At 43.2% G+C, this 11936-nt stretch overlaps 1 protein-coding gene across 3 annotated transcripts in view; it reads right to left on the reverse strand.

Moving 5' to 3' along the window:
• OLFML2B (olfactomedin like 2B) overlaps window positions 1–6818 on the reverse strand; it is a 46549-nt gene extending 39731 nt beyond the window's left edge. For 2 of the 3 annotated variants that reach the window (XM_039348979.1, XM_039348977.1), the window contains exons 1-2: window positions 6254–6818; window positions 3667–3930 (exon numbers count right to left, since the gene is read on the reverse strand). In XM_039348979.1, coding sequence (XP_039204913.1) covers window positions 3667–3930; window positions 6254–6400 — 411 coding nt within the window. In that variant the 5' untranslated portion in view covers window positions 6401–6818. The remainder of the gene's footprint in view (window positions 1–3666; window positions 3931–6253) is intronic. The other variant, XM_039348976.1, reaches the window with a different exon arrangement.
• Window positions 6819–11936: the final 5118 nt, after the last annotated feature.

Genomic DNA, 11936 nt, shown 5'->3' on the forward strand with positions numbered 1-11936 from the left:
AGAAAATTGGAGTACGTTTTCATAATGTTCTTCTAGTGGCTCTTTCAGATATGGAATATTGTCCCATGTCACCTGGCTACTCTGTTGAAACAGATATTAGCAGGACACATTGTTAAATGGATTGCAGTTTATTTTTGAGGCTGCTCGCATTTGGAAGGGCTGATGGCTCAGGTTTCGTCATGCCCTTCAAGAACAATGTTGCTCAAGAAACTGTAACAATGATCTCCAGTTACGTTTTTGGACAGCTAAACAGTTGTAAGCAGAAAATAAAGCAATACAACTGTTGCCAGAACAAGTACGTGAAGCTGGTTGCTGCCTACATTTTTGGCACAACATTGTAGAACAGGCTTTCTTTTCCCTAACAGGATAATCCAAGTAAATTTAAGCAGTCACCTGGAGGATCTGGTCCCAAAGTGATAGCAACCAGACTGCAAACAAACTGAAGCAGAACCTCTGTTATCAATTTGTACTAGATGTGGAGAATAACAGCTCAAAGGACTGCCACCGCTCTTATGCTGTGCTTTAGTTTTCTCTAAATGTGGCTGTTGCCTCCTAATGGTCATGGAAAAAGGATATATAATCATGACCTATCTTTGGATAGCACTTCAATTCAAGATCTAATGAGAAGCCAATGTACTGGAATCTTTGCAATGTTGAACTGCAAGCGGAGAGATCCAGTTTAAATTCTACTGGGTCTCGAAGTTTGTTGGTGCAAATAAATTAGGGAAAGATAACTATATATACCATCCTGATCTCTTTTAGAAAAAAGCAGGATAAATGTCATAAACCAGGAATTCTGAGATTCATATCTCAGTTTAATATACCATCTTCCCTGATCTGCCATGTTCAGGATGTTTTGGACTACAGGTGTCCTCAGCCAGCATGTTCTCAGGCCATGTTGGCCAAGAATTCTGCTCCCCAGCATGAATTCAGATTGGGAAAGGGGATAATAACTTATAGCAGTTCTTAGAATGTAGTCCCTTACTCATTTATTTGCAGTATATCCATAACTCTCTTGTTTTTCCCTCAGAAAAACAAGTTGTGCAGTTTGAAAATAATTCTCTTTTGTTTACCTTTGGAGGGCCATGTATAAAAATGGCAGTACTTAATTGTGACACTGAAGCTGTCACGATCACTCAGATGATCTTTGTAAGCAGAAATTACAGGGAGTAACACTCTCCTAATTCTACTGGATTTCTCAGTAGCTTATACTGCTATTGACCATGGTATCCTTCTGGACCATCTGGTCTTGGCTGTGGATTGGAGGCACTGTGCTCAAATTAGCCTGCTAGAGGGCTAATTCCAGAAAGAAGTGCTGCTAGACTGACTTTTGAGCTGGAGGGCTTTCAAGGATTTTGAGTTTTCATTTATTTTTTCTCTCTGGTAATATGCAATTTTATCAATAAGCTGATGATACCCAGCTCCATTTCTCCTGATTCAGTCAAGGCTTGGTGTTGGAAGAGATAATATTAATGTTTGTGACCAATAATGAGGATTAAGAAATAAGCTCAATCCAAGTAAATGGGCAGACTCTGAGTGTTGGTTCTGATCTATCTGCTCCTTTTATTTATGGATAGATTTGTATCTTGACTCTCAAACTAATGTTTCACCAAGGCATAAAATAATTGCATCCAGTTTGAAATGGTACCAATTATCTTTAAAGCTTCTGCTTGCAAAGATCATTTGCTAAAGAATGTCTTCTAATGGCCTGATATTTTGGAGTTTGCATCTCCAGAAATGTTTGAAATTCTGGTATTCCCCCTTTTTAATGCTAATTTGAACTTTTAGTTTGTACCTGAAGGAGAGAGTACGAACTCCACATTCCCATCTGGTTTTGTATTTATATTCCATTTTATGCCTGTCAATTTGCACTAAGTTTACTGAACTGCTTAAGCCAAGGACACTGGTTTAACCAGAGGTTTCTGAATCTGCAGCCTTAGGACTAATATCAAAAACTCTCTGCAAACCATACTTTAAGCCATCACTGGCAAGAATGACCTGGAGGAGCAAGGGAAAAAAACAAGCAACAATGGTAGAAAAGGAGCAGAGGGAGAAACAGGTGACCACATCTATTTCTGCCATCCAGTCAACAGATACTTTCAGGGAATGACACCCTTATTCCCTCTTCTTTAGATCAATGTTTAATCCTTTCAGTCTACCACATTTCCATTTAAACTAATTGCTAAACATCCAATAATGCACATTTTCATAACAAATAAGATTGTTCCATAATGGAACCTTTCCTTGCATAGTCAGCAAGGGTAAAACATTCATGAATGGTGTCTCTTTGTGCCATTATGTAAGCATATATTTGTTAGGTCTCCATCCTACTGCATGTTGGAGAATTAGGAGCTACATATTTATTAAGACTGTTGCTCTTTCCTGTTCCCAGCAGGCAGAGAACTGGGAAGGCCAAGGGTCTGTTCACTTCCTGCTAGGTAAGAACAGAACTTCACCATGCCATCTCCACAGCAATACATTTTGGAGTGTGTTTAAAGAACCGCATACAGAAGAATTTGTTAAGCCCACTACCACAGTTTGGTCTCTTGATGCTAAGGGATGAACTGGCTGTGATTATGAAGTTTGCAGTCCAACAGCTCAAAGAACAGGTTGGAGAAAGCTGCTCCAGGAGCAAATGAATTTCTCCCCTGCTGGACAACCAAGCCAAGATGAAGTACTGCAGCTGCCATTTTAGCTAACCTGATCTTACTGTTTCTAGCTTCTAACGTCCAGATATTCCCTGTCCTGCTAAGATTGCATGAAGAAACAGACTGGGGCTCCCATCCCTCACCAATCATTTATGTGATTTGTTTGGTCTCGACAGGTACTCTCCAAACTGAACCACCCTTCATTTTTATACCATGGCAATTTAGTTAACAAGCCACATTTTTGAACCATGGCTTAGCATACAAGCCAGATCACAACTTAGCATTTGGACCGTGAATAGGGGAAGCACCTCCAGTTTGCAACTTGCTGGGACAAAATTGGGGAGAGATTGTTTCCTTGCCATGCTGCAAAGTTTGGGGTGGATTGGTGGATGACTGCTGCTGCTGCTGCTGCTGCTGTATACAGAACAGGTAGTCCTCAACTTACAACAGTTCATTTAGTGACTATTCAAAGTTATAACAGCACTGAAAAAAATGACTTATGACCTTTTTTCACACTGACCATTGCAACATTCCCATGATCACGTGATCAAGATTCAGACACTTGGCAACTGATTCATATTTATGATGGTCGCAGTGTCCCAGGGTCATGTAACCACCTTTGCAACCTTCCAACAAGCAAAGTCAATGGGGAAGCCAGATTCACTTAGTAACTGTGTTATTAACCTGATAACTGCAGTGATTCACTTAACAACTGTGGCAAGAAAGGTTGTAAAATGGGGCAATTCACTTAACTGTCTCACTTAACAACAGAAATTTTGGGCTTAATTGTGGTCGTAAGTTGAGGATACCTGTCCCGATATCTCAGCCTTGTACATCTGCAAGTAGTGCAAAGGAACACCAAATCTTCAGATGAATCTCCTGTTAAAACCTGCCTTAATTTCCCATTACTTGGGAGAGGAAAAACCTCATGACTGCCCTTTGGGTAGAAAGGTGTGACATCAACTGAAATAATAAAAATACATTTTAACTACAGTAAAAACTCAGAAAAGGCAAATACCTTGAAGTCCTTGTTGTCTGCTTCCTGCAATTTCTTCAGCCTGAAATCACCTTCACAGGGATTGAGAGCAGATGGTGGAGCCACACAGGAGCACTTGCATTCTGGTCCAGAAGTGATTGTTTCCACCATATAAAAATCCTCAGCTTTATAAGAGCCCTCGTTGATCCTCTGACATGATCCTCTGCCAAGGGGTCTCACCACACACTTGCAGTGGCAGTTTGAGCCTTGGGATACCGCCTTCACCTTGTCATAGTCACCTAGCAACTAATCAAGGAGGGGAGGGGGAGGGGGAGGGGAAGGGGAGGGAAAGGAAGCCAATCAATTTGTCCTGGAAATCTCAATGGGCTTGCTTTGGAGGAATGTCTGGGAGAAATTCTGACATCCTGAAACCTTGAAAAAATGGCTGTCTGGCTTAAAATGTTGCTGACACTTCATGTTCGCTGCTCCTTGGTATAGGAGAAAGTAATTTTCTTCTACCACCTAAAAGAATCCAAAAACCAAACCCCAAACTAGTCAACTTGCCCCTAAACAACTTTGGTTTCTCTCTGGTTTGGGGAAATTAAAAGGCTGCGGTGCTCAACCCAGACATTCTCCAGAATGATCTCATTTAAATATAATGGGAACAATCTGTTGGGAAATTCTCCTGTACAAATTTCATTGAAGTGAACAGAAGAGCTCCACATGAGGTCTTTGCATCTCTCCTTTATTTTCATGCATCCTGTAGAATATCAGGATGTCAAACTACGGGCCCATGGGCTGGTGCATCATACGGAGGCCGTGCCAATCTCAGCTCCAACAATGCAAAAAAAGTCATGATACATCATGACACATCTTGTGACGCGGTGAGTTTGACACCCATGTTGTAGATGAAATCATGCTGGGAAGATAGGCTGCCCTAATTTAGGTATATTTAATAAGAGTTGCCCTCAGAAAAAAGTAGATGATGTATTTTAAAAAAAACCAAAGGATATATTTGATAGGAAGCTAGAATCTCCAATGTGCAATGTTAGTGCTACATAAATAGGACATTTTTCTGGTTGGATTCAAGAACAAGACAAAAGTTGTAAATGGACTGGCACATCCTGCCTAGCCAACACAAAGTTTCAACAAACATTAAATGCAATTCAAAGAATTTCCTTTAAGGGACTATGCCTGGATCAGATACAACTTTAGAAAATAAAAGTAATCAAACGTATGCTTTTCTGATTGCACAGTTCAAGCAATATTTCAGGGGATATTGGCCTCCATCATCCAGAGAGATATTTTGCCAAAGCTGTTTTAAGCCTTTTTGCTCAGCATCAACCCCAACACAATTTCAATTTATATTGCACAATTACTTCAATATAAATGCATGCAACTGATTTTGCTCCTGACAAATAGGCCCAGCCACCACAGACTATACAGATGTTGCCATTTGCAGCACTTTTCTCTTTTAGCTGGCTTCAGCTACAAAGGAAAGCCAAGAGGAGCTGAGTGAAAACTCCTGCAGGCTCTATGCACCAGAGAAATTGACAGACAGCATTACTCTCCCAGCACAATTCTATATGTATATACGCAGAAGAGAGCTCTATAGTATTCAGTTAACTGACTTGGAAATAAGTAATAGGCTGCAGGCAGAGGGGGAAGAGGGCTTGTTCCTTTTAGAAAGGAGCAACAAAGCAATAATACTAAACCTGGTCTACTAAATGGAGAGACTGGAGATCTACTTCATAAGGCCTTTTGTCCCAGATATCTGGAAAAGACAAATGCATAAGAATGCTGCTTCTGCATATTTCATAGTTCACAAAGAACAGAGATTTTAGCAGATGCACCTTTTCCGTTTGCTTGCTTCTCCATGCATTAAAACTACAGCTGCGTGTCCTTTTACTGCATTGATCACCACCACCTGGGTCTAACAGGTAACAGGTGAGGACAAAACAAATTCTGCGCAGGTGGAGTATAACACTATAATGCAAAGCTTGTCGATTCTACACAACAGAAACTCTTGTACTTTGTTACTGAGTCAAGGATCCAGCTTTCCTGAAATGAACTTAAGTTTTGATTTAATGCTTATAATTTTAGGCATAGCCATTCAGGTGTAAACCTTCAGAAAGTCCTACTAAATTCAAATAAAGCTGTCTTTATTTGGAAACCTATCTGTAGATTCCTTGCTCTGTTCTTCACTGCTTCTAAAATCATCCCATAAAATCAAACTTATGTTGAAGATTTAACTGGGATCCCTAGCTGTAGCACACTCTCTACTGTGTCAAGTCTACGGCATAAACCTCCCCTGACATCTTTTACTCCATGCAATCCAAGCTTATTGCTATTCTTTTTCCGACATAAGACCATTCCAGATAGATTTCCCTCCCCCCCCCTTGCAGATGTACACAAAGTTAATTAGTTGTGAAGGGCTTTTTGCACATGTTCAGAGGCGTTTCTAGCGGTTTTCTGTGCCAGGGTGAGGGATGAATCTGTGCACTTCAAGAGTGGACTCCTGCAGTCCACTCCCCATCGTTCCTGATGCGCCGCCGGGACATCATCTCGAGGGTCCGACTCCCTCTTCCAAGGCGCCGAGGGCTTGCTGTTCCGGCCGGCGACGGCTTACCTGCGAGAGAATGTTCTCCTGGTTCTCCGCCTCGTCCTCCAGCGGGGCGCCAGTGGGAGGCGAGCTCAGACTGGCGTTGGCGCTGCCCCACCACGCTGCCAGCAGCGCCGCGGCGCAGCAGCAGAGCAGCACCCCGGGCCGCGCCATGGACGGCTAGCGGGCGCCGCCGGAGGGTGAGCCGGGCATGGGCGGGCGCGGCGGCGGCGCACCGAGCGGTCTAAGCTTCTCCTCTGCCCGGTTGAAAAGCAAACTGGACGAGGCACGCCGTGAGAGGCTGGGGAGGAAGAAGGTGGGCTGAATCATGCAGCGTTGTTACCCGGCTGAGGCAAAGCGAGGCGGGCCAGAAGGAGGAGTCTCCCTCTTGCCCCTGCTTTTCTTTCTCTGCGGCTATTGTGTCCTCCCGTCTGTCCGCCGGAGGAACTGCTGTGGAGGAAAAAGAGAGCGAAACAGCAGGCTCCTCGTCCTCGGGGGCCGCAGTCCCAACGCCCCAACCCGAAGGCGGTTCTCAAAAAAGTTGCAGCGAAACCACGAAAGAATCAGATGATTGGGTCGCAAGCCGAGGACAGGTTGAAGGGGCTAGAAAGTTAAAATGTTCTATATCCATATGCAGGGAATATGTGGATATGTGCACAGACAATTCTCTAGTCTAGGGGCACTCTAGAGCCAAAAGTAAGGCTTCCGGGTGTCCTTAGAATTGGTGCCTTTCTGCATCATCAATGGCATCATCATTGGAACCAAGTGGAAGAACCAGCCACTCACCTTTGAGTTCACAAAAATTCCCTGGTTGAAACTTTGTTTTCATGATGGCCAAAATAAAGGAAATCACCACCTGCTTTCAAGGGCCTCGTTAAGGGGGAGGGGGGAGGCTGTGAGATGGAAACTGTTTTGTGGAACAGGCTTGGAGGCAACAATGGTTTGGATAAGGCCAATTAACTACTATTGAATCTCCTATCCAAAGGAAGTGCTGGGAATAAGGACCTATCTGGAAACTGGGTAAATGCCTTGTTCTGGATAGGTTGCACCCCAATGTAATTTGGGGGTCTTTCTTGATTCAGAATTTTTATTGGAGGCACAGGTGGTTTCAAGGATGAGAAAAAGCACACAACCAGTTCACTGGCCCCTGTGGGAACAATCCAGAGAAAAGAAATATTTTGGGGAATATTAAAAAGGCTGAATATATTTCCCCAAAGGAATAATGGAGAAGATCTTTAAAAAGGCAGAAACTTCTCCACACATACCCCAGCCAGACAACGCAGCAGAAACTGGCTTTTAGAAATGCAAATGTAATAATCCATTCAGGAAGGTTGGAGCCCTCCAGCTAGAAGCTGAAGAGATCAGGAAGACAAAGACCCTTAAAATCTATATACCCCACCCAAACTCTAAGACAGGACATAATAGGATTAACCCACCTCCATCAGAATACCAGAAAGGCACACTCAAAGTCAGGTCAAAGTTTATGACACAGGAACAACTCCAAACAAAAGCCCAAGAAGGTATAAAAACCCACTCCCTACTACATGTGCTCTCTCTTTTCTTCCAGAGCCATTTTTCTGTCTGGCTCTCCTCTTTAATAAACTACAACCTTCTTTCTAAAGCAGTCGCCATGTTGTTTATTCCTGGCATGGACTGGACCCTGATGAAGACTTTTCCTTCAACACCCCAATTATTCCTGGAAGTTTAGCTTGTATTACACATGCCTCAATAACTTAATCAAACATGGACTGGGATTCCCTCCTTGGAGAAGCACACTTATTTTTTCTGTTTTTAATATGTAAATCTGGCACTTTGAGAAGATGAATTTTATCAAACCTATACACACAGATACATACACACTTTTTTTTTTTTATACCTTCAAGTCAGTACACATTGACTCCTGGCAACTGCTTGGACAAATCCCTGCAATTTTCTTGGCAAGGATTTCCAAAAGTAATTTGCCTTTGTCCTAGGGCTGAGAAAGAAAGACTGCCCCAAGGTCATCCAGCTGGCTTCGTGCATAAGGAGGACTTGAATTCACTGTCTCCCACTTTCTAGTCTGATATCTTAATCACTGCACCAAACTGGTTCATGATCCATCCATTTAGTCAAGAAAAAATTTAAATGATATATTTTTAAGTACCCAGATTGCCAATCCCTGTCTTGGCTACATTGCATTTCTTCTAACTCACATGCAAATGATGGTGATCTGATTAGACATCCATCAGCTATGTGAAGGAAAATGTCTGATTGACTGCTTCAGCTTTGGAATCTTTGCTAAATGTCACCAATTGGTGGGAAAATATCCAACTATCATGGCAGTAATCTTGGAATGGGGCAGAATCTGATTGTGAATATTCGCATCCTTTCTCTTGATAAATAAAAACTAAGCACTGGGAAGTAAATGGAATCATGAAGAGATTTGAGTCACATACAGACATAATATTGTGCCCAAACAAACACATGAGATCATGATAAAATAAAAGGAGAAAGCAGGTCAAGTACTGTACTCATGTGCACTTTCACAATTAGGCAAATCCATGTTTCCTCTTCCCAGTGTGTCAGCGCCTCAGAAATCTCTATAGAGGTGCAATGCTCTGCTCTGGTCCTTTCAATACCTACTGTGTGCAAGAACACACAGAAGTCCATTCCACTTTGCACTTACACACCACTGTGTCTGGAATATAATATACCAGGCTGAGCTTTATTCTTTCAGAGAGACATAGAGAATGGTGGTAAAGAAGCAGGTGATCTGGGAATCAGAAAGGCAGAAACATACCTGTATTGGCCTGAAGTGGCCAAGTAAATGATCTCCCTCCAGGTCATCTAATTTCACTACTGATGGAAAGGGAAGGGACAGGCATCGGATTTTACAAGCCTTGTGTCATGGTTTTGGTAGATGAGACCAACTTAAGCAGAACTCCGAGGCGTGAGTTTTCCTCTAAGAACATGTTTATTGGCTATAAAGTATTGGCACAGTCAAAAGTGAAACCAAGACTAAAATGCCCTCCAGAAAATTACATTATTACAAAGTTAAACTTCCCACCCCAGTACTATGCAATCAACTATGTTTCCCAATAGAACGGTTTGTCAGGCTTTCTAACATAATGCTCAGCCCCCTAGTCCAGGGATCAGCAACCTTAAACATTCAAAGAGCCACTTGGACCTGTTTTTCACAGAAAAAAAAAACCATCAGGAGCCACAAAACCCTTTTGACATCTAAAATGAAGATAACACTGCATATTTCCTTTTTTTACCTTTATGCTATGTATAAAAAAAGTATAGTGTGTTGCATTTATGAAATCAATGAACTACTACAAAGAAAACAAATTTTTATGCCGGAGAAAGAGTGGGAAAAAAACCTTTCTCCTTCATCCCAACAGGTGAAAACAATTTTAGTAGCTTATCTACCATCTTTAAATACAGCATAATTATCCCCATACCTCATCTCTTAATTAAAAAAATCAAAACATTTCATTAAACGTTCTTTACTAAAAGTCCAGTAAGGACAACATATATTCATATTTTCTTTTTTTTCTCTCTGTCTCTTTCCTCTCCCCCCTCTCTTTCTCTCTCTCTCTCTCTTTCCTCTCCCTCCCTCTCTCTCTCTCTTTTCTCTCCCTTCTCTCTCTCTCTCTCTCTTTCTCTCTCTCTCTCTTTCCTCTCCCTCTCTCTCTCTTTCTCCCTCCCCTCCCTCCCTCTCTCTCTCCTTCTCTCTAATCTTCTGCTCGCCTGGCCAGCTGGTCTCACACTGTTCTCTGACAAGCTGACACACATTCTTATTTGGCTGGCTCTCTCCTGCCCTTGATCTGCCAGTCCTCTTCCCCCACTAACTAAGTAAAGTGTGTTTATGTGTGTGTGTGTGTGAGAGAGAGAGAGAGAGAGAGAGAGAGAGAGAGAGAGCTGCTGCTCTGCTGCTTCCTGAGGAGATGCAACAAGAGCAGGGAGCCCGCCCAATAAGCTTGTCAGCTTGTCGAAGAACAGTGTGATGCCAGCTGGCCAGATGAGCAGGAGAGAGAGAGAGAGAGAGAGAGAGAGAGAGAGAGAGAGAGAGAAGGGAAGCAAAAAAATGCCTCTCTCTGTCTCTCTCTCTCTCTCTCTGCAAATGGTGGAGGAGGTCTGGGAGCCGCAGTAGAAGGCTGAAAGAGCCACATGCAGCTCTAGAGCCTCAAGTTGCCGACCTGTGCCCTAGTCTAATGAACAGAAATGACCTTGGTTCCCATGGACAGAGAATTGTTCAGACTAGTATAAAAACTCCATAACCCTCCTCCCATTCTTGTGGCAACCAAAAATGAGCAAGATAGCTTCAGCCAGGTTTATTGCAAAGTTGACACCTTGTACTGGTGTTGGATGCTATTGACAGAAGGGGGAAACTAACCCCTACAAACCAGGATGATGTCAGCATGTCTTATCCACTGACTGGGAACAAGATGAAGACAATGTCAGGAGACAAAGCAAACAAAAAAAAGATATTGCCAAAGCATTTTGTGCCGTGGTTAGGTGCCAGCTGGGAAAGTATATCTACTGTGTTGTTTTTTTCTTTAATTTTTTTCTGGCTTTTTAATTATGATGCAACTCTCAATGCTGCAAATACTGTATATTCTTGCTTTGACAATATGCAAAATTGTCTGGCATTTATTGGGTTAATACTTAGCTTAGACTGGGCGGTGGGAAAAAAGCCCGGGAAAGAAAGAGGAAGTAAACGTTTGACCTTCTCACTAATTGGATAATGTGACCTGTGACTGCATGAGAAGGGAGGGGTTGAGCAAGGAAAGCTTGATGCCAGCGACCGGAAGTTCAGATTCTGGCATCAATTAGTCCAATGGTGACCGGCATAATTTGTAGCTCTGCAAATAAAGACTTTAGGAAACATGCCTGAAAGTTCTTTGAAGTGCTTCATTAGTCGGAACATGTGACATCATGCCAGAATCCGCACTTTTTTCAAACGATCTACGTCCCGATCTATCAACAGCTGCTTCTATGCCTGAAAGGAGCTGGCAAAGTTTCGGGGGAGATCTCATCATGGAGAAAGAAAGATTGCCTGAAACCAGCCCCGTAGCTGCAGCAGTTTCCCCGGGGGGGGGGGAAGCGACAGCCAGCAAGCCGGGGGAGGGAGAAATTTGGCAGATTTCCCAGCTGAGAGCGAAGACTTCAAAAGCAGCATGGACAGATAACACAGTTATGGGTGAGTCATTGGAAAGATTTCAAAACTTAGAAATGAGAAATAGAAAACAGTCCCTACAAAGTGAAACCTTCATCCCTAAGAGAGAGAATCCCAGTTTGAATCCTCTGCAACAAAGGGGAAATTGGGTTCCCCAGCAAGTGGCTGATCCATGTCCTCTGAACTTACCACAGCCAATAGAGGCCTTGCAATGCCTTGGGGTGGTACAGAAGCCAGGAAATCAGCAGCTGGGGAGAGAACAACCACAGCAAGGAGGTTGGCCACAGCCCCCAAACGTGCAACCCTGGGGCATAAATCTGCAGCCAGGTTGGGGCCTACAGCAACTGGGGTGGCCACAAGAGCGATGGGGAGCCCAGCAGGAAGCCTGTCAGACCCTGCCTTTGCCAGCCAGAGACCCCAACCCTGAAGAGAGGGTGAGTTCCAGTCTGAGGCATCTGCAGCAATGGGTAGATGGGTTTCCCCAGCAGATGAATGATCAGCAGCAGCAGAGGGCACCACCACCCCCTGCAGTCCAACAACAGACAAGAC

The sequence above is a fragment of the Crotalus tigris genome, unplaced genomic scaffold (assembly GCF_016545835.1).
Source record: "Crotalus tigris isolate CLP2741 ecotype Arizona unplaced genomic scaffold, ASM1654583v1 scf7180000018217.1405312, whole genome shotgun sequence".
NCBI classification, from domain to species: domain Eukaryota; kingdom Metazoa; phylum Chordata; class Lepidosauria; order Squamata; family Viperidae; genus Crotalus; species Crotalus tigris.